We start from the raw sequence: 23366 nt of genomic DNA on the forward strand, positions 1-23366 counted from the left end.
AGAAAAAGGCGTTGAAAACAGTCCAAAATCGTAATCTGGTGTCCAAATTCTTTAAATGGGGGTCGGGCTAAATGACCAAAAGTTCGCCTGATGTGGGACACACCCACACAGCACGGCAAACTAATAACAATTGGGGATGTCGGCCTCTGCTGGCCGGTATTTGCAGCAGCATTGTTAACGGTACCTCAGGTAACTCATTTGACAAGATTTTTTCCCGTAGCGTTGGTAATGCTGACAGTTAATTTATAAAATTATGGGGACATAGTTCGGGCTGGTCAGTGACCTGGGCTAATTCAGGTGTTCAAGGAGCGTATTGCAATCTCTGCATACATACCTGGGTCGCCAATGTTGGAGCATGAGCTTAACTCCCTTGGACCAAGCCAGAGGAGAATGAGCATCAAATGCAGGGATAGGGTGGGTTGAATTGAAATGAATATAGAATTTAGGCCAAAGGCCAAGCACTGAGACCAATGAGGTCATTCAGCTGTGGAACGGAAATTGACAGTAAAGTTTAAAAGGTGTAACAGGATGAAAACCTCGCAGTTGCACTATGAATCAACTGTTAGGAGAGGGTGGAAAGTAAGATGGAAGAAAGAGAATATGAAAGGAGGTACAGCAGAAGGAACGAAAGGGGTTGCAGCTAGGGACCGAGGCATGCTGCAAAGAACCTTAAGTAATGCCTACAACGCACCGCACGAGGTGCACTGATGGCACTAACCCTCTATGGGGGATAGGGTGGGGCAATTTGCGAGGAAAGGGTCTGGAAAGATTAACAGTGTCAAGGGTAGAATATTTCTCCCCAGAACACACCAGTAAATGTTTCTTGGCTTTCCTTTATTTCTTTCCAAACCTCTTCCACTGAGAAGGAGACCAGCCAGTACAGAGAAGTATAGGAAAAAGAAGCCAAAAAGCTTCAGCAGTACCAAAGGCAAAGTACAGCATATCCCCCATCCCCACCCTCAACCCCCAAAAACATCTGCAAATGTCTTGGGATTTCTTCCATTTCTTGCTGAACCTCTCCCATTACGAAGGAGACTAGCAGTAAACTAGCTTGAAAACACTAAGAGAGAGGATATAAAGTAGCCAGAATACCTGCTTACATCCTTTACACCATCACTTGCTCACTTTTGTTCAAATCCATACTGAACAAACACACACAACACCATCTTCTTCTTCTCAGCTTAGTACAGTTTCTATATGAGGTTGCTGTTTTGGATACATAAATTTTAAAAAATGAAAAGCCTCAGCATCACCGTCAGTCAGAGAGCAGCAAGATGTCTTAACTCAACCATGGCTTAAGCAAAACTGCTGGCTTATGTAACCTTGTCGTCAAGCATCAATGACCATTTCCAGCTCACACTGAGGAATACTCCCACATAAAGGGTGATGGTGTGTATTTCTGTGGGAAAAAGGAAACTTAATTCATTGTTCTGGTATCCATGACATATCTAACATCTACCAAACACAATAAAAATAAGTGTTATAATAATAATTATAACAACTAAATCCATTTCTGTGACCACAGAAGAAAAGAAAGTATTTCAACAAAAGAAAGGTTTGTATTCTCAGGAACTACTGAACATACAGTAAATTGATAATGCTGATACTGTACTTGTCAGATGAAATATGATATTTTTATGACAAAATAAAGTTTTATATATACTTACCAAGTAATTACATTACTATTAGTTTAACTCGCTCAGCTGCTCAAAATTTTTAAATTCGCGGGTTGTGCTATTTTGTTTTGGGTAGGTGACTAGTCCCGCGGACTTTTGGGGAAAGAGAGGAACAACTAGCAAAAGAGCTTCCATTTGGTTATGCCCTTGTGTTCATGGGAGGGGAGGAGGGCAGGGTCCAGTCATTTAATTACTTGTCAAGTATATATAAAACTTTATTTTATCAAAAAATGTCATTTTTACATAAGTAACTTACCAAGTAATTACAATGGTGATTCCCACATTGACAGGAGGCAGGATGCATGTACATATCTACCCCAAAACATCAAGAATGGTAATGAATTTGAGAACAGAAAAAAATAGCTAGCATCAATATAATGCCCGTGGTTTCCTTACCTGATAACAGCGCTGCTGCAGGAAGATACTGCCTCTGGTTGGCACTCATCTCATCATACAGCGGTGCGGCAGTATAGCCGTGGGCCGCCTACTATTTCAGTGGGTACTTTGCAGCAAAGAACAATTCCGAATGCTAACAAAGATTAACATGTTGCCCTTGCCCTGGGGACAGTACAGAATATACAACTAAGAAAAACATTGTCACATAAACCACAGATTAAAACTACCACCCAACCATAAAAGAACTGGAGGGTACCCCAGGTACACAGTACCCCCAGGCTCCCGTAAAAACTCTACACCTTTATTTCAAGGCAAAGAAACGAAAGGAAGGATGCTTCCTTCACTTCCTCCCACAACACCGAGCCAGCCACTGAAAACAGACCCGATGTACTGCAATTATCATATACAGTATCGTCTCAATTTCCTTTAAATAATGTGATGCAAACACCAATTTCCACTTCCAAAAAGTAGCTTGTAATATAGAAGAGATAAAGTATGTTTGAATGCCAACTAAGTGGCTACAGGTCTTATCTCATGACCTTTTGATTTGTACGAGGGAAAGGCATCATTTCAAATCAAGGAATGAGCTTCCGAGATGAGGTCTCTGAGGAAGAATGCCATGGCATTCTTCAACAGTGGACACGAAGGGTTCTTAACCAAATGCACTCCTCTGTTCTGTGAAGGTACTACTTCAGAGTCCTCACAGGGAACAAAACTCTCTCTTCACCTCGACCTAAAATTTCTGACAAACTTTTAATGATAAAAGAATGAGGCCAAGGTTAGAAAGTTACTCATTTTTGGCTAGAAATCCCAAGGAAAAGGAGCAGACAGCATTTCCTTGGGAGAGGCCCACTCTTCTATCTGCTGCATAAATCTCATTGACCTGTTTTGCTGTCACCAAGGCTCTGGTCAAGTCCCTTAATGAAATTGAGCGCATAGGCTCAAATCGAAGGCCGGACAACCATTTAAGAACCACATCTAATTTCCATGGCACTACTGTTACCTCCTTCTGTCTTGTGGTGTCAAACAATTTAATGAGATCTGACAAGTACCGATTTGAGGAAAGATCCACTCCCCTGTGTCAGAGGACACGCTTAACATGGCCCTATAACCCTTGATCGTTGAAGTAGACAGGCGCCTAGCGGTTTTCAAATATAGCAGAAAATCTGTTATTTCCGCTACAGATGTCTGAGAACACGAAATCCTGTGCCTTCTACACCAGGCTCGAAATATTGCCCACTTAGCCTGATATACTCTGTAAGAGGACTGCAGTCTGCACTTGGCAATAGCTTGTGAAGCTGATCTTGAAAACCCTTCTTTCTAAGGAGTTTCTTGATAGTTTGTAGCCTGTCAGAGCCAGAGTAGACAACCCCTGATGAAACTGCCAGAAGTGGGGCTGTTTGAGTATATGAGGTTTTTGAGGTAGCAGTCTTGGAAAGTCCACCAGGAGATCGAGAAGGTCCGGAAACCACTCCTTTGTTGGCCAAAACGGACCTCCTAATATTATTGATACATTCTGATAAGCTTGAAATTTATTACCTGCCTCACAATACTAAGAGGGGAGGCACAGAGGTGCTTGTTCGACAAGTCCTGAAGCATGGCATCTGTTGCCCATGCTAACGGAACTGGGAGTGGCGAACAAAACAGCGAAAGGCCATGGTTTCTGGAAGTAGCGAACAAATCTAGGATTAGTGTCCCCCACAACTTCCACAGATCAAAGCATACCTGAGGATCCACGGTCCACTCTGTTGGTAAAACCTGCTTTTGGCAGGTCAACTTGTCTGCCAAAACGTTTAGCTTCCCTTGGATGAAGCACGTCGGAAGTCCAGTGTGATTTTGGTTCATCCAAAAAAGTAGTTCTCTTGCCATTTCATAATGGGAGGATGAGTGCATTCCCCCTTGATTCTTGGTGTAAGACAGGGCTCTTTGACATTTATATGCCAGTTTCTCTGTTCCAGGGACCATGTCCAGGAGACTTCCTTGCTCCCTAGAAGAGTTCCCCAACCTAGATCTGACGCATCTGAGTAGAAGTCTAGGTTGGGGCTCAGAGGAAGGAGAGACTTCTCTTCCGACAGTTTTTCTTCTAAGCTCCCCCAGAACAGGTCTTCTTTATTTCGGGAGTCAAATGGAACACGAACGTGTCTGGGTAAATCTTCCTGTTCCAGGTGATCCTTGAGAAAATCCTTAAGAAAAATTGCAGCGGTCTCATATGAAGTCTGCCTAGGAGAACGAATTGTTCTGTGGATGATAATGCCCCCAGAAGGCTCATCCATTCATTGGCAGAGCAGTATTCAAGAGCAAGAAATTTGATTACTTTCCTAGACAAGACTACACTTTTCAGGGATGGAGAAACCCGAAAACTATGAGAGTCTATCATCATCCCTAAATAGAGAATCCGTTGAGAAGGAGTCAGCTGGGATTTCTATATGTTAATCATCAAGCCCAGATCCTGGGCCATGAGAAGGGTCCTTTGAAGGTCCTCCTAACACTTCTCCCTTGATTGAGTCCAAAGGAGCCAATCATCTAGATAGAGGGAGATCTTGATTCCCATCAGATGGAGCCATTTTGTGAGGGAAGCGAGAACTCTGGTAAATACTTGTGGAGCCATCGAGAGACCGAAGCACAGAGAACAAAACTGGAACACTCTGTTCCCGTATACAAACCTTAGATACTTCCTTGAGTCTGGATGTATAAGGACATGGAAGTATGTGTCCTGCATATCGATGGATGTCTTCCAATCTCCCGGGAGAATGGATGTCTTCCAATCTCCCGGGAGAATGGATGACAGGACAGTTTAGTTTGTCTCCATCCTGAACTTTGTCTTCTGTTTGAAGACATTCAGGGTGCTGACATTTAAGGTGCTGACATCCAGAAGGGGCCTCCAGCCTCCTGACACCTTGGGCACCACAAACAGAAGGTTGTAGAATCCTGGGGAGTTCACGTTCTCGATTACTTCTATCGCCCCCTTCCTGAGAAGGGATGAAACTTCCCCTGAGAGGGCCGAAGACCTCTTTGAGCCTCTGGAGTAGGCTGTCAATACTACTGGCATGCTGACTGAAGGAGACTTTTCTTTGAAAAGGATGGTGTAACCCTCCCTCAGGTCATTTATGATCCAAGGCTCTGCCCCTTTCTCTCTCTCCATCTCTCCCAAAAGAGAAGGAGTCTGGCTCCTACTGGAGTTGGGAGGACATAGCTCTAGTTGAAGATTTCTTGATGGCTCGTGAGACGAACCCGCCGCTACATCAGGATCTAGAATAAGATCTCTACCTGCTGCCATGAAAGGGATGCATCTGCAGAGGAGAGACTGTCCTAGAGGCAAGAGCGGACATTTTAGGGTGCCTAGAAGATTAGGTTAAAAGATCCTGGGTGCTCTTCTTCTGAAGATATGATGATATCTCCAGAACTGAGGCCTGCAGGAACAAATTGGACAGTCCAGAGGGAAAATAGAAGTGCCGACTTCGGCGAGGAAGTTAACTCCCTTAGAGGTGTAAGAACACCACAGTTCCCTCTTTTTAAGAACTTCCATCGTATAAAGGGAAGCCAACTCTTGGGAGCAATCCCTGATCCCTTTATCAATATAAGAGAGCACCCCTAGCCAGTCAGTAACACTATCTTCAGGCAAAACAGGGCAGTTCTTACTCTTGCAGGCCAGAGAGCCCACCACCCTGTCAAGGAAGCTTAAAACTTAAAACAAGTTTTCAAGAAGGTGGGCTAATTCTGAAGAACTGAACATAATCCTTGCTGAAGAAAAGGCAGGTCTTCGTGACGAGTCGATCAACCCAGAGAAGTCCCCTTGGGAGGAGGCTGAAACTCCCAGAGGAACTTCCCCCGTGGCGTAGGGCAAGAGTCTCCTCTTAAGAAAAGTAGAAGCGGGTGAAGAAGGAGCTGCAGGTGAAAAGAAACTTGGGAAGGTAACAAGAAGATATCTTTACAGAGACACATAAGCCGATGGACGAGCGTCCTGAACAGGCACATCATCTTCGTCAGAGGATACAGGAGACAAAGCCAGGTCCTGAGGTTGGCGAGCTGACGGAGCCTTCTTGAGTGGGCTCAAAATACTGTCCAATTTACTTTGAATAGGATCCACAGCTGTGGGCGCCTGTGTACAAGCAGTAGGCTCAGCCTGAAGAAGGGGAGACTGATGTGCAGAAGGCGGCGCTGGGCACTTAACTGCTTGAGCTCCAACCAAAGAAGAAGCTGAAGCTGAAATGCCTACAGCAGAAGCCAGACAGTCGGTTGAAGGCAGGTGCTCAGGCGCCGATGGGTGCTCTGTCACTGCCAGACATCCGGAAGTCACTGAGCATTTGGGCAACAATGGGCGCTAATGAGTGCTTAGACATTCTCAGGCCGTTGGATGATGCCAGGTACTCGACACCAAAGGAAACTTCAGAAACTGAAGGGAGCTCAGGCGCCAGAGGAATCTCGGGCGCTGGAGGCCGCTCAGGAGAAGACACCTTGTAAGAAGAGGAGTGCTTATGAGAAGAAGGGCGCTTGGAAGCCACACTCTAACTCTCTGCCAAGGGGGGACACTGAAGAAGAATGCTCCGGGCTGTCCAAATGACTACACGATGGACAAGGGCTACACACAGGATCCTTGAATCTTTTGCAAGGCACTGGAGGAGAATGCGACACATTCCCCCGCACGTCTTTTCAGAGGAAGTGATTCATCCACAAAGCGCCACTGGCGCCTTGGGGTAGACTCATCTGAGCCTGACGAAAGACAATCCACATCCAAGGATATGCCTTTCCGGTGGCTGCTTGGCTGCAAACTGGGATTCAGCAACAGGTTCAACCGAGGGGGCGACTACCTGTGGGCAGATCCCACTGACCTCTGCCGAGGTGAATTGGTGGGACAGGCAGCCACCTTCTCCACCAGCACTTCATTTTCACTAGGCACTACTGGGCACTCCACTGACACTACACTAGCACTAGGCGCTACTGGGTGCTCCGAATCACTCTTGTTATCCATTAGGACTTTCACAGACGAAGCTAATGGAACAATGGATTTAACTATCAATTCGAACCTCTTATCAATCTTCAACTCAAGACTGGCAATGGGGTTGGGTTCAGAAGTGAGAGAGCCAGGTAAAGGACAGGGTTGCACAGATGAAGAACTGGGAACAGGATTCAAAGAAATCACAGGAACATCCACATTGACATTAACATTATCATTAGAACTAGGAGATTCCTGACTAGCTAAAGACTTATTAATCTGTCTAGCAGTCACCATCCCCTTCTTATCCCTAGCCAGTTTATTTAAAAGTGATCTCAAAGTCTTCCACTTCTTACTGTCCCAGTCAGAACATTCGTTACATCTTAAATCCACTGAACAAACCTCTCCCCTACAGTCTGTGCAGATCATATTCGAATCGTAAGATTCTTTAGTCAAACAAGTATGAAGACTTTGCTGCAATACCTAAAGCTAGTCAAACTTGAGTCTGACATTCTGGGAACCAGTCAAGTGAAGTCACAATCGGGAAATAAAGTCTTAAATTCAATTAATAATGTTCTCAAAATAATGTTCAAACAGAACCTAACTCTATCTAAGTATGCCGTAAGGCTACCAAAGCAAGAATACTTCACCAAATGATGAAATGACAAGCAGAAAATATTGAATTCCAAAACCAAAGCTGCTGCTAATAACTGGACTACAGCAATCAGCCGGCAGAAACAAATTGAAGCTCTTTTGCTAGGTGTTCCTCTCTTTCCCTGAAAGTGGGCTGGGCTAGTCACCACCATCCCCCAAAATAAAGCAGCCTGCAAATTTCAAAATTTTTAGCTGCTGAGCAAGTAAAACTAATAGCGATGTAATTACTTGGTAAGTTACTAATATAAAAAAAAATGTTTGAAGGGTAAAAGGAGTTTAATGTTCCACAGCATTAGATACTGTATACCTGTCCCTATACAGTACTTCCAGAGCAACTGGAAATTGATGGAGCTGGTGACCACAAAAGGGAACACTTCCCAATAAGGGAAGTAACATCTTTCAACTAGTCAAACAGTTTACCACTACCTCTGATTCAGGATATGGTACAACTCGCAGAACATTGAAATAGGTGTTGTAAGCAATCCTCTGTATATCTGCATAAACATTTCCATGATTTATAGGGGACTGTAATCATATGCTCATAAATCTTCTGATGCTGTGAACTCACTAGGTTAAGCCAGGTTTAGCTTCTTTATTGCATTTCTTTGTTTCAAATGGGATATAAAAAATCTACGACTGGTTATAAGAAAAAGAAAATTATCCAGTATTTAACTTCTTGAAATAAAACTTGATATGGTTTTTCACCATCTACCAACACTCTAGCAACAGTGAAGCTAAAGACTAGAACTCACTGAAAAGACAGCCTTTCTATTGTAATCTCTAGATCTGACATTATGAGCACATGTTATGAAAACACTCGTATAGCAGAGTAAAAGCACACACACACAAAGAGTTATAGTTACTAATTCACCCTCACATCAACTGAGTGGCCCTACTTTAATTTCTAACTGGCAATCTAGTCCTTTTCCCATCTTTATAAGTGATACTGAGAAACTGCGATGTAAAATGTAACATGCATTCATAAATGAACTGGCTCTAGAGTATAACAATTATTTTCAATATTAAATTTATGAAGAAGCTGAAGATAAATTAACAAATGACACTAACCCTCATGATTATCATCATCCATCGGTTCAAGGGTGTGATGGTCGTCGCAGTCTTCCAGGCCATTGTAAGTGGTAGTTTCCTTGCTCTTGGAGTTGCTGTCATGTTGTTTACTATGAACATTAACTTCATCATTTTTAAGAAAACTGGTCTTCAAGTCTGTTTGGTATGTATTAAACTCTTCCTCAATTGAAACACAAATATCCTGCTGGTCACCAAGATCAAGAGTAATTGTACTTTCTTTACCCTTTGTAACTTCACTATGTCTTGGAATAAATGGGACACCTAAAGACAAAAATTCCTCGTCCTTTTCATGCTTGATAGTCCTACCATATTTCTTAATCCTCTTTGGCACAGAGTTGGGAGCATCTTTTACTTTCTTAAACAAATTACACTGAGTGGCAGCATTCTCCACGGAAAGAGATTTAGCACAACTCTTACAAAGACCCTGTGATAATGGGATATCACACTGTGTCTCAGCATCTCCACTGGAAGAAAACTGACAGCAATAAAAAAATGGAACACTGTTGTTATTGTCAGGTTCTGGAAAATCAGTCTGACATGCAAAGTCTTTAAGGGTCACCTTATTCCATGACTGGGCATACACTTTCAATTCCTTTAGAACTTTTATCAAGTCACACTCATTCATATTTGAGGTTTATTTACTTCGATATCAATTACACTGATTAAATGAGTAACACACATTGCTTTGTGATGGAAGTATTGAATATGCTTGAAAATGAGCCAATATTCTGTAAAAGAAAAAGAAAAATTATTTGTGAGAACAAAATTTATTCTTTAATACAAGCCCATCAGTTTACATGAGCTTATCTATGTTGTTAGCACCCCTAGAGGCACACTGTAGAAAGAAGATAAAGAAGAAGGCTGCCCTGGTGCTGTGCATCTGGGAACCCAACTGACACCAATGGTAGACTGTCATTTCCATGTGGTCTGAACTTATCACTGGGATAAGAGCTAAATGCGTGTGAACTGATGGGTTTGTGCAGAAAATCTTTTAAAAATCACATTTTTATGATAAAATAAAGTTTTACATATACTTACCAAGCAACTACATAGCTACTATCTTTCTACAAAGAAGTCTAAAGAAATTCAAATTTTTGTGGTGGCGCCACCATTGCTAGAGTAGATGACAGGGTCCTGCCCACTTTCGGGATTGATAGGTACAACTCGGCATAGAGCTTCAATTCGTTTGATGCCTAAATGTCCATTGAGGGGAGGAGGGCACGCTCCAATTATGTAATTGCTGGGTAAGTCTATATAAAACTGTTTTATCATAAAAAAATGTTATTTTTATATGAGCAGTTTACCATGCAATTACATAGCTGATTCCACATTTGGAGGAGGCTGGAATCATGGACATGTTCTAATCCAAAACATTAATAAAGATAATGACTTGGAACTAGAAAGGTTGTTAGCATTGGGTCAATGCTAGTTGTATCTTATTTGGTAAGAGAGCTGCTTCAGGTGTGTAGCGCCTCTGGTCGCCTCTTATCTTAATCTGTAGAGGGCGTGGCAGTATTGGCCAAGAGTCGCCCCTACTTCAATGTTACTTTGCTGCCATGAAAGTTCACCGATGCTGACAGACAAAAAATAGCGCCCCTGTCCTGGGCATAGACCAGAATAAACACAACACTGTCACCTACAACCAAATTAAGAACCACCACCTAAACTATTAAAAACTGGTGGGTACTCCAGGTACACTGTACCCCCAGGCTTCCCTTAAACTCAACAACCTTACAATAAGGAGGAAGAGACAGTAGAGGGTCAGAGAGCCCCCTATGCTTCCTTTCCCAACCATGGTAGCCACGTATCCCGGAAGTTGGCAGTGAGCGCCCGGAATTTGGCGCTGAACGCTCCACAGTCAGAAGTTGGCGCCAATCAGTCAGGAGTAGAAGAATGACAAAGCGGGAGCTAAGCAAGTTGAAAAAGAGGGGTGCCCCGGACTGAGTGCGACAGCGCAAACCTCATGGGCTTCGACCTTAAGGGAAGATAAAACATCTTCTTGAACGTGAGAATGCACTTCTGTAATTGAACTTATAAGGAAGAAAGAAAGTGCATTCTTTGACAGAGGGCGTGAAAGGTTCGTTACTGAGCACCAAAGCTTGTCAGAGGGTCCTCTGATCTTTTCTGTCTTCTGAAGATAGTACTTCAAGGCTCCCACAGAACAAAGAAGTCTCTCTTCCTCCTCTGGCCTGAGGATGTCCCTTACGCTCTTAATAACGAACGAGTGAGGCCATGGCTTGGAAATGTCCTCATTCTTGGAGAGGAAACCAAGAAAGGGAGAGTATACTGCATTTCAATTTGAAAAGCCTACTCTCACGTTGAAGGCTTGCCGCTTGCTAACGCGTTCGGCGATAGCTAATGCAACGAGAAAGAGTGTCTCCCTAGTGAGATTCTTAAAAGAGGTCAAGCTGAGGTGTTTGAAAGTTGAGCTCGTTAGCCACTTTGGAACAACGTCGAAATTCTAGGAGAGAAATCCATGCTTTTCTAATTTGAAGGGTTCAAAGGAACTGATAAGGTTACTGAGGTCTTAAAACAATAACCTATACCCCTTGATGGTAGAGGGAGACAACTTCCTAATGGTCCTTAGCAAAGGTAAAAAGTCAGCTAACTGGCTTATAGAGGTTTCAGAAGACAAGATGTTATTTTGTCAGTACCATCCTCTGAAAACTGACCACTTGGATTGGTAGAGCATGCCAGCAGAAGATCTTCTGCACCTAGCAAAAGCATCTGTAGCTTGCTTCGAAAAGCCATTTTGCTCTGACAAGGCTCCTGACAGTCTGAAGCCTGTCAAGGCCAGAGAGGACAATCGCTGATGGAACCTGAAGAAGTGGGGCTGTTTGAACAGCAACTGTCTTTGTGGCAGAAGTCTTTGAAGTCCATTAACAGACACAGCATATCCGGAAACCATTCCTTCCTGGCCCAGAATGGAGTGATCAGGGCCACCGAGACGTTCTAGTGAGGGGAGAACTTGTTGATCACCTCCCTGATCAATCCGAAAGGTGGGAAGGCACATCCAATCCAACAGCACGGCATCCGTCGCTCATGCAAGAGGGTCCAGGACTGGGGAGAAACATGAGGCATACAATGATTTCTCGATATTACAAAGAGGTTCACAGCTGGTTTGTCTCAAAGTTTCCAGAAATTGTCACATACGAGGGAGTCCCGAGTCCACTCCATCGGCAACACCTGACTGTAGCAATTCAACTTGTCTGCAAGGGCATTCATTTTTCCCCACATGAAGCGAGTAACAATCTTCACCTGGTACTGATCTGCCCAGAGAAGGAGGTCTTTTGCCGACTTGTACAGAGAGAAGGAACGGGTGCCCCCTTGTTTGTGGACATAAGACAGCACTGTGGTGTTGTCTGCGTAAACCGCTACTGCTTTCCCAGAAACTAAAGGAGAAAAAACCTGGAGACTCGGTCAAATGGCCTTTAGTTTCTTCAAATAGATGTGGATCTCTCTGATCTACAGGCCACATCCTTGAAATCTTCCGACTCCCTAGAAGGGCTCCCCAAACCTCCTGAAGCAAGGAATAAAATTCTGGGCGCAACGGTAGAAGAGACTCCCCCTCGAAGTCTTTCAACGGACAACCACCATCAAAGGTCCGTCTTGATCTCTGAGGAAATGGGGGGAAAAGGAAGGAGTCTGGTTGGGTTTTCCCACTCCAGCACTCTTTAGATAAAACTGAAGAGGCCTCATGTGAAGCCTACTCTTCTTTACAAACAGTTCTACTGAGGTCCAGGTCCCCAGCAGATTCATCCACTGAAGCACTGAGCAAGTCCAAGCAGAGCAAAGCAGCCAATCGCCAAGAGAGAGAGACAAACGTTGACACTGGGAAGGCAAAGCCATTTCCCAAGAGGAGCTAGGATTCAAGTGAACACTTGCAAGGCAGTGGACAGGCTGAAGCACAAGGGCCAAAACTGGAGAACTTTGCCCCGAATTACAAAGTGCAGGAATTTTCTTGAATCTGGATGTACTAGGACATGGAAAAAGGCGTCCTGCATGCCCAGGGTAACCATCCAGTCCCCTCAAAGGAGAGAGGACATGACCTTTTGACTGGTTTCCATATGAAATTTGGTTTTCAGCATGAAATGATTCAGGAAGCTGACATCCAGAACTGGCCTCCAGCCCCCCGATGACTTGGGGACCACGAAGAAATGGCATTTTAAATCCCCCCCAAGTTGAGATCTAAAAACTCCTCTACTGCCCCTTTGCAAAGAAGGGACTCTACTTCTAGAGAAAAGCATGCAAGCTAGAGTGAGGACAGAAGTAGGCAGTCAAGTTGATCGCGATTTGGATAAAGGGAGGTTTTTCATGGAAAGGGCTGGAAAATCCTTTCCTCAATACTTGGACTACCCAAGGTTCTGGCCCTCTGTGGCTCCATTCTTCTCAAAAGAGGTGTAGCCTGGCTCTGACCGGGACGTGAAGGACTGTGTTCTCATTTCTTAGCAGCTGGTTTAAATAGACATTTGGTTATCTGAAACGAGCGTAGATCAGTCGAGGTCTAGATTAGGAGTACATACTTTCCTCCTCGAAAGGGCTACTGTGTAGAGGAGAAGGACAGTTTGCTGTTGCAGGAGCTTCCCAGGCAGCTTGGAAATTGAGCCAGAAGATAAGTCGTCGATTTCTTCTGAAGGTCAGAGGATCTCCTTAACAGTGTCTTGGGGGCAAGAGATGGGATCTGCTAATGGAGAGGAACAAGAGGGACTGACTTCTGTGTTGCGGTGAATCCTTTGGTAGCAGAGCACCACAGCTCTCGCTTTCAAGATTCCGTCAAAAACAGGGAGGCGAGCTCGGAAGAAAGATCCCTGCGCAAGACAGTACTCCAAACCAGTCAGAAGACAATCCTCGATTTTTCTAGCTAAAGACCCCACCATCCAATCAAGGAAGCAAAAAATTTCTAATACCTTGAACACATTCTTGGCAAGATGGTCCAGTTCGAGCGACAAGAAGGAAATCTTGGCTGCGGAGAACACAGTACGACAAGTGGCATCAACCAAGCTGGAGAAAACCCCCTGGGGGGTGGCAGAGACTCCCAAGGAGGGAGCTTCCCCAGTGGCATAGAATTGATGCTTTTTCTCGAGAAGTTTGGAAGGAGGGCTTTACCTTGGTCCCTCTTCATGGCCAACCACTCGTCCACTTCTCGAAAAACTTCCTTTGAGGAAGAGGAAAGCGCTAGCTTGGGGAGGTAAATATTGTCAGCAGTCTGTTTCCTCATAAGAAATGTAGAGGCTGGGGAATCAAGAGCAACAGGCTTGAAGAAATCTGGAAATGTGCCAGAAAATCTTAGCAACAATAAATAAGCAGATGAAGGAGAGGTAGCTTGTTCCAGTTCATCCTCGTCTGAAGAGACAGGGGATAAAGAGGTGTCCTTACTCTTGGAAACTACAGTTTCTTTTTAAAAATCCCATAAGTTCCTCAAGCTGGCACTTAATTGGGGACAAAGCAAAATCTTCCTGAGCTGATGATGAAGGAAGAGACGCTGAGTGGCCCACTTTTGAAGCCAAGCGCCCAAATGTTGGTGCCAAACACTCCACAGTTGGCGCCAAATACTCCACAGTTGGCACCAAATGCTCCACAGTTGGCACTGAATCTCCACAGTTGGCGCCGAACGCCCTGAAGTTGGTACAAAGCAACCGGAATTTGGCGCCAAGAGCCCCACTGTTGACATCGAGTGCCCAAATGTTGGTGCTCCGAGCTGAGAGGGCGTTTAGCAGACAGTGACAGGCATTTACTTGAAGTATCAAGTTGCTTAAAGACAAAATGGGCACTGACTCGAAAGAGGTCCTGGACCATCCCAAGAAAGTTGATGATGAGCAGAAGAAGTGGTAGGAGGAGGAACGGCGACAGGAAGGCTGACTAACGCTAGCCTCCTAATAATTCAAAATTGTTAACAAATCTTGCTATGAAGCTGGCAACAGAAGTGGGATCGGAAGCACGGAAACCTGGTAAAGGAGTGTGGGGTAAAGGTATAGGAGGGTTAAGGATGGGAGAGACAGCATGAAACAAAGGCGAAGAAACAAAGTTATCTTCTACCACATTAGGTATACGAGAAATCTCCTGACTAGCTCTATTATTGGCTCTAGGAGCCGCACTCCTTTTCCTATCTCAGTCTAAGTTGTTAAGATGGAATTCCAGGTCTTCCCTTTACTATCCTCCCAAACCTGACACCCCGGACATGTAACTTCTCTACTACATTCGTGTCCCCTACACTTGACATGCTTAGGGTGCGAATCAGAAGTCACTTTAATAAATCTAATTTTACAACCTTCAATGCAATAACAAATGCTTGAAGAGCTGGAGTCTGACATATTTGTCTACCTTGAGAAATAAAGTTAACTGATGACATAACTACGATAGAAAAAGCCTTCACAAAAAAATATGAATATTTCACCAAAAACATGGGACAAAAAATCCAAAAAGATGAAGCAGCGACTGCACAAGACTACCGATGTTAATTGGGAGCCGGCAGAAAACAAATTAAAGTTCTATGCTGAGTTGTACCTATCAGTCCCAAAAGTTGGGGGGACCCCTGTAACCTACACTAGGGATGGTGGCACCACAGCAAAAATTTGAATTTTCTTAGACTGCCATGTAGAAAGCTATGTAAATTGCTTGGTAAGTCACTTATATAAAATAGATTTTTTTATACAAAAAACCCATCAGTTTACATGATGCTAATTAGCTACTCAAGAGGGTAGGACTTTTGCGGATAGAGAATTTTTTTTAACTCAGGCACTGGAGAGGCAAAGTGCTGACTGAATATGATCCAGATACAGTTCTTGAAGCTAACTAAAAAGGGTCACTGGACAATTTCCTTATTAGTAAGGCCATAGTTTTCACTATTTCCTTTCAAGACCTGGATAAACAATATTATACACTTACCTTTTCAATAAGTGTAGCAGGATGTACCCCAGATGAATATGCTTATAAGATGGAATAGTTATGAGGAAGAGGAAGATGGGGTGGGGGCTATGCTCCTTTCAGGGAGCATCAATGTTTGGCCTACGAACACCACAGGACCGATAGAGTAAAGGTCTACAAATTTATGATGTCTCTACAACCAATGTAAATTCAGACTTCCATAATTCGAGAATGACTCAACTTATTTACCTTACGTTTGCTTTTTACAATAAAATGGACCAAAATACCGAGTACAACTTAAAGCAAGTTAGAATATGCATCTCCATCAAAGTCAGGCTTATCTCAAACTCATCTGGGGATAATGACCTGTAATGACATGGCATAGAGGGGGCAATATCATTACCCTGGCCTAGTGAGGGATCCAAGTCCTCAGGCAAACTCTAATTCTCTAAGAAAGCCATAAAATGTTTACACTGCTTGACATAAGCATTAGCACATCTTTGAACCATGGTTACACGAAAAAACTGTTGTAAAGTAACATACTACTTTATTCATAGAAAATTATGCCTACCATATTAATACTGATCCTGATCCTGGTAATAAAAAAAAAATATTCCTGATATTCTATTTGAACAAAATTATTCACACTTCAAACAGTAACCAACTCTAATAACCAGTATCTCACTACAAAGAAAAAGAGAAAACTTAACTACTACTTAACAACATCACTTAACTAAAATGGGCAATAAGGAAAGCAGACATAGCAAAGAAACCTAGTCTAACATCGTCAGTCTACTGATCAGTTGCAATACATTTACAGTTGATGTAACCTTTGACACCTATACACACCTGAGAAGGAACTGTAAATTACTTTTACCATTAATGTTTACCATTAGAGAAAACCCAGATAAAACACACACACGAAAAAAAAACAAGCCTCAATACCAAAGAAAGAGTACAAGAGTGTGAAAAAAAAGTATTCATGCACAGAATGTAATCTAGAACATGAAGTAGCAATGGCAGGTGTGCTTGGGAGGGGCAAAGTATTGTTCTTTCCTCTTCATTCTATAGTGTCTCTTAGTGCATACTGCAAGGATAAGCTCATGTAAATTATGTGTTTTAAGCTGAAAGTGTCCTACAACTAACAATAAATTAATAAATAACCAGACAGGAAAAGCACTCTTCTTCAGTGATCTGTATAGTTCATGTTCTACTGCAATTGGTTTGGTTTTATGAAATTTAGGCTGTCAAACCATGCACTGGGGCACTTAACCATTCAGTGCTTAACAGTGAAAAGATGGAGTTGGAGTGGTTGGACAGCAAAGTCAAGAGATTGAGAAAATAAAGGATTTGAAGTACAATAACTAAAAGGTGGAACTGGGAGGAAACCCCACACTGCACAAAGAAGTAATAGTTCGAGAGGTTGGACAGCAGGACTCAAGAATGGAAGCTGGAATGGAGGTAACATACAGGGCTAAAAAGTAGGTGCAGCTAGAGGCTAGAGAGATGCTGCAAACACCTTTAAGTAATGCTTACAGCACTATGTCAGGTGCAGTGATGGCACTACCTTCCTATGGGGGTTATACTACCAGGAAAGGTGCATTGCAGCATTAAACGCAGTTATAACAGTATTATTATATCTCTCAAAATAATAAGAGCATCTCCTATTTCGCTAGCAGCATCAAAATTACAACAAAAGTACATGAGGTAAAAGCAGGTTTTGTCGTCACCTGGGATTTGGGTACAGGTGCAACTGAGGGGCCGATTGCCCGTGGGCAGACCCCACCGACCTTCCTTGGACCTCTGATATGACTTCTCCCAGTGCGGGGAGTGTGTCAGGGATCTTCGCCTAGGAGAATCGGCAGGATGGACAGCCACCTCCTCCACTAACACTTCGCCATGAGCACTTTTTTCATGGTCCATATGTGCAAGCACTGAATCACCTAACTGGGCCATAGGATTCACCAATAATTCAAACTTACGATCAAATTTCACTTCTAGAGTGGCAATGGCATTGGGGTCGAAAGTATTGAGAGCTGGGTATGGGAACAGGTGGAACAGCTGAAGGACTGGGAACTGGGGACATGACAGAAATAACAGGAACATCAGAGGAAAACTTAAAGATTCCTGGCTGGCTAAAGACTTGTCACTCGTAGCAGTTGCTTTCCTTTTCCTATCTCTTCCCAACCTGGAAAGGTGAAAAGTCAAAATTTTCCATTGTCTAGGGTCCCAGTCAACATATTCAGCACAGGTCAGATCTAAAGAACACATTTGACCCCTGTAACTTGTACATACTGTATGCAAATCATATTTAGCAGAAGTCAATCTTGTATTGCACTCCTTGCTGCAATAATGAGTGCTACATGTACTTGTGTTGAACAATGTCAAATGCAAGTTGACCAAGTCTCAAAAAGGGAAAATAAGTCAAAATTATGGAATTCATCTTAATTATGTAATCCTGACTAAATAAATGCTGAAAGGCAACCAAAAGAATCCAAAATACTTCACTGATACTTCAGGAAAAGCAACCAGTAAAGCCCACGAAAATCCAAAATTTAAGCTACCTTTGTCAGGAGCCATCAGAAATAAATTGAGCCTCTCTGCTGTGCTGTTCCTCTCCTTCCCCAAAAGTGGGTGGGGCTAGTTACACCAAAAACAAAACAAAAGAATCGCTACTGCAAATTTTCAAATTCTAGCTGCCAGTTACTAGAAATATATAGCTATGTAGTTACTAGGCAAGTTACTTATATAAAATTTTTAATTGTTCCTATGGAAATACAAATCAACATCTTTTACATGTGATATTACTTTGGTATGAAATAGTTCCTACAACTGACTGGGACTGAACATCACTTAAAAATGCCATGCTCCTAGTAGATTGAAGAGAGCAGCCAGAGTACCCTTCATTAGGCGAGGGTGCTCAAGTAAAACCAGAACATGACATCTCCTGTACGAGACTTCAAGCTAGAAGGCAGCTTAATTCTGGCTATTACCAAGTACTGGGTTCAGATTAAGCTCTACTATGTCCCCCCCCTTCTCTCTTACCCTCAACATTCTTGAGAGGGAGTACTGACTGAGATGCACCCTGGTAACCAATACTTGTAACTAGAACTGGATGCTCAATGTGTACTGATCTGTATCTTGTCTGACTCCAGTGTATACTTCAGCTTAGATGCTGCTCTTGAGTGAGGGGTAAGGATGGAAAGCACGTCCAGTCACTCAAAATTCAAACCTCCAGACTTACACTAGGCTTTTGGTACTCTGAGATACTTTTCCATTTCCCTCATTGCCCAAAAAACACTGGAAAGTTCTGAAAAGTGTGACTTTGTGTGCTCTTGAGTGAGAAGGGAGGATGATGCCCTCCTCAGAGGAGTCTTAAGCCCACTTGAGTACCTCATGAAGCCAAAAAGAAAGGGTGTTCCTACACAGTGGGAACTTTGGCCTCTAGAATGCATGACTCGCTTGGTCTCCATAACCTTACTGAGGCTCCTTTCATGCCTCTGTCATGAGCGCCAGGCAAAGATCTCCCTCCCAAGAGTGTTTTTTTTTTTTTTGTAGAATTAGCTTTGGTGAAAAAGGTGGGAGAGTTACAAAGACTGACTTTTCTCATTTGGCACTTGTATGGTTGGGATCTCTCTCCTATTCTTTTGTGCTCAAGTTAGTGATGAAAATTCAGAGCCCATCTGCTCCAGATGAGAGATTCCAGAGTTTCTTGATCCCCTCCCTCCAAGTCTATATTGGTGGCAAACCAGATGAGATGCTTTTTTTTACCTGGTTCACACTACACTACAGTAAGAGTATTAAGAACTATCCAAGAGGACCCACTTCCAGAGGCCAGTGTGTATTTCATTAGTACAAGAAGTGCAAAACAGGGGTGTACGGTAACATTTTTACTTTCTGGTTTGAGAGGTGATCAAGCAGATGCATCTCCCTCTGTCCTCCCTCTTTACATGGGACTTGGATGTTTGAGCTTATTCTGAACCATTTGCTTGGTAATAGCCAGAATTAGCTGCCTTCCAACATGAATCTTCTAAGTAGGATATCATGGCTTTCAAAAAACTCTTCCATATTTGAGTTCTTTCCCAGTAAGTGCCACCCCTCTCTATCCCCACAGCCAAAGTAAAAAGTGAATGGGGGTATAAAGTGAGTGAGGGATATTCCCACCACTCACCCCCTACAACCACCAATTAACTACCTCGTTACCAAGTTCAACAACCAGTCCAGTTTGCAATGGATATTCCTATATAAAAGGTGATGGTTTGTATACCTAGACAATATACAAATGACTTTAAAATTTTTTTTGTATTTCACTAGTTTTTTAGAATGAACATCTAACTTGTGAACATCTAATCAATATGTAATGCTAAGGTGAGGGACAGAGGAAGCAACCATAAGACTGGACCCAGCAACCATAGATTAAGTTTTGTACGGTGCAGTTTGTGTTTTTTTCAAGTTTGAAAGGTCGATACTGATCTGTTATTGGTACAAAGTTTAGGTGAATATGAATTCATGCACTATTTCACTCTATGATTATTGTGTGGGTTATGGGATTAATCCCATTTATGAAGTTTGCCAAAATTTTCATTTTAACGATGACTAGATTGAATAAAATAACTAAAAGTAACTAATTTGTAATCAAGTTTCCAGTGGTTTTTATTTATCATCATCCTTGGATCATAATAAAGATATATGTGACATAAATGTTGGTAGATCTCCAGTCACCTATTGCAGGCAAGGATGGTTAATTAATATGCTACTTGTCATCAACAAATCTTAAACCATTTGTAAAACTCATGGATGGTCAACACTTCTCACCAAGAGCCCTCCAGAGTCAATCATGGAAGTTCTTAAAAGTTGCAAAACTGCTTAAATTTCCCAGATTTGTTACCTAATGTTTTTATTCTCTCTGTGATTGTAAATAAAAGTCAAATGAGTGCTGTTTCACCTCTAAATAAAATAACTAAATTAACTTCAGTATGGGTAATAAACTCAAACATCAATATAAAAGCCTAAACTTACATTCTATATTGCTTATTTAAAACTAACCTGCAGCACAGTCATTGATAATGAAATATCTGAGGAAAATCCGTTTTACTCCAACACTGAATATTTATCAAACTTTGGTGTAGATACAATATGGAAAGGATACAACAGTCATATAGGACAGGCATTCAAGGTCAAAACAAAATAGTATATCCTCCACACCAGTGCTTCAAAAGAAGACTAGGCTACTGAAGGTCTTTGTGACTTTCTCTTTAATTGCAAAAGGAAACTAGTGGGATAAATAGGGCTACAAAAAAATAGGGATTTGACCACATCTCCACCCTGAAAATAAAACAAACTGACTAGGCCTAGCCTAGCCTACTGTGTAGGCTAGCTAGATATAACCCACAGCCCCAACTGCCAAAAAACTACTTCTGTTATTGAGCGGTTGCCTAGGCCAGGCCCTCTAGGTCTGTATTTATTTAACTTTCACTGATTACACAAATGAACATTCACTAGTCATGACCCAGGCCTGTGCATTTTTTTAGCTTATGAGGGCACGTCACTGGTTTTTAGTTCTCTCATCCAAAAACCGGTAGACCTATAGGGTAGCTTCGCGTCGCCTACGGCGCTATAACTTGACTTTTTCTACAGTTTTTTGGTTGCTAATTATGAATTTACCTTTTATTTTTGACGCTCGAGTCTAAATTCCTGAATTAATATTCGTCCATCCAACAAGGTTTCATCGATCTTCAGAAGACAGAGCACGGCTACATCTGTTTGAGGACGGTTCACTTATCCCGTCCGGCAAGTGCAATAACTGTTTAACGTGTGGGTGCCCAGCAAACCCCAGTACTACACGCCAAGCAAGGACATTCCATTTGGCGACAACAAACATCAGTAACAGAACCCTAAAAGTGTTCGAAAAACCAGTTGAAAAGGTAAGAACAGGCATGAAGCTAATATACAGAATTATCCAAAAACCGCGTATCCCACTCAGACCACTTCATTCATGCCAGGCAGGGGGAAGGGTCGGGCCTAAACGGGGGGCTGAATGATCGGGTCAGACCTAACTTAGGTTAAATGGTCAATGGAATGGTTCATTCCTCTGGGGGAAAATTAGTATATATAACCGGTGTACCATAATCGACCTCTCAGTTATCTTGCCCGCCGGTACTGCCTTTTAACCTATCGTCAGCAAGTCAGGTTTGCAGTGGCCTATAGGGTATTGCTGCCCACTGGGTACAACTAGGCCTGGGCCTAAGTAGCCAGTAGGAGGTCTAAGAACAGCACTTAACAGGAAATTGAGTCCCCGAAATCCACTTAGACAGAAGCCTTAACTCACCAAAAGTGTTCGCTATCAACTAGTGTATTTGGTTCAGTACCTCAAGACGTTAGGAAAATGTTACGAATTTTATCCGTGAAGAACTTTTAACTTGAGTACCTTGAATTTATCGTGAAGAAGGGAAACCATAATATTATGAAAATTCTGTAATTGGCAACTCATACAATAACTTCTCCTCTTATTAATTTACAATCTGAGAACATCAACGGTAATTATTATCATTTTCTATAACTATGATAAAATTACATCACAACCATTCAAACAACTAGGAATATTACAGACGTAAAAGCCCAAATATGGTTTAGCAAATACATACAATTTTCGGCAATGACTAGTTACAGGAACTCTTGTTAGATGTCACTTCTTCCAGGTTTGTTTACATTTGGAGGCGCTAATTTCAAATGAAAATGTCTTTCGGGGACCTTACCGTTATGAAGTACCTGTTCACACTTCACTTCAGACAGAGTTGCATATGGGTTTGACATACCTCGTAACAAATTGATAGACCCCAGATTGAATTGACATGCAACGAAATACTTCGTACGAAGTAACAAGACTAATTGACATTCCTCAGAAATATGACAGTATAACGAAACATTGACAGTTAACTAATCGTTTGACGAACCAATAAACGTGAATTGACAGTTTGCCAAAATTTTTTTGACAATCACATTTCACTTTGACAATTAAAAAAAATAATTTTTGTAATAAAATGAATTTCCCTACTAATGATTTTTGAGAAATAATAATGCAACTAAACCAATTATAATGGCTAAAACGGTAATGGGCAAAGTGGAATTTAGGTTTCTTAAAAGTTTCTTTCGTTAGGGGCAAACAGTGTCGCATGCCAAGGCACAGTATACTTGCGATGTTGTTTCTGTTTCGATAGATCGTTCAGTAATTCCTCATATACAGAAGATATCGCAGTGTCGGATGAAGATCGTGAAAGACTTATTGCCCGATATGAGATTGGAAAAAGACTTCTTGATACTGCTGCTGAATTTTGCAAATCCCAAGGACAATAACATGTCACAAGGTTATCGAGACAGGAGGAAAAAGTGCATGCAATGATTGGCTTGATCTCGGAGACAAGGATTTGTCGAACCAACTGGTTACCTAGCAGCAGGACCTACAGCTTATTGTGGATAGCCGAGAAATGGTTTCTGTCAAAATACTTCTAATTCTTCATTGGCCGGTCGGAGACTCACTCGGGCCTGGCAGGTAAGAACTCAATGACTCTCCCAACGAGGAACTAGAAAAACAGAGCAGTAGGGAGCAGCTTCTTTTGGATAATGAAGCTTAACTGTTTAGTGATGCTTGTTGAGGCTCAAGCATTTCCGAAAGCCTTTCAGAAGCCTCGTGTGTAATATGACGATATCAAGAGCTTTGAATGGAGAATAATTACTTTGAAGATTATCTCAGAATG

At 42.4% G+C, this 23366-nt stretch overlaps 2 protein-coding genes across 7 annotated transcripts in view; both read right to left on the minus strand.

Annotated features, from left to right (window-relative positions):
• LOC136836273 (uncharacterized) overlaps positions 1-22062 on the minus strand; it is a 130018-nt gene extending 107956 nt beyond the window's left edge. The window contains exon 1 of the mRNA XM_067100306.1: positions 21981-22062. The gene's annotated coding sequence lies outside the window, so the exon portion shown is untranslated. The remainder of the gene's footprint in view (positions 1-21980) is intronic.
• The window catches only part of LOC136836272 (zinc finger protein 37-like), a 92752-nt gene extending 70371 nt beyond the window's left edge, over positions 1-22381 (minus strand). For 2 of the 6 annotated variants that reach the window (XM_067100300.1, XM_067100305.1), the window contains exons 1-2: positions 21941-22061; positions 8728-9476 (exon numbers count right to left, since the gene is read on the minus strand). In XM_067100300.1, the coding sequence (XP_066956401.1) occupies positions 8728-9373 (646 nt within the window). In that variant the 5' untranslated portion in view covers positions 9374-9476; positions 21941-22061. Of the gene's footprint in view, positions 1-8727; positions 9477-21940; positions 22154-22222 lie in introns of those variants that run through there. The other 4 variants (XM_067100301.1, XM_067100303.1, XM_067100302.1 and 1 more) reach the window with 4 other exon arrangements.
• Between the last annotated feature and the right edge of the window lie 985 nt (positions 22382-23366).

Source organism: Macrobrachium rosenbergii, chromosome 56 (genome assembly GCF_040412425.1).
Source record: "Macrobrachium rosenbergii isolate ZJJX-2024 chromosome 56, ASM4041242v1, whole genome shotgun sequence".
NCBI classification, from domain to species: Eukaryota; Metazoa; Arthropoda; class Malacostraca; order Decapoda; family Palaemonidae; genus Macrobrachium; species Macrobrachium rosenbergii.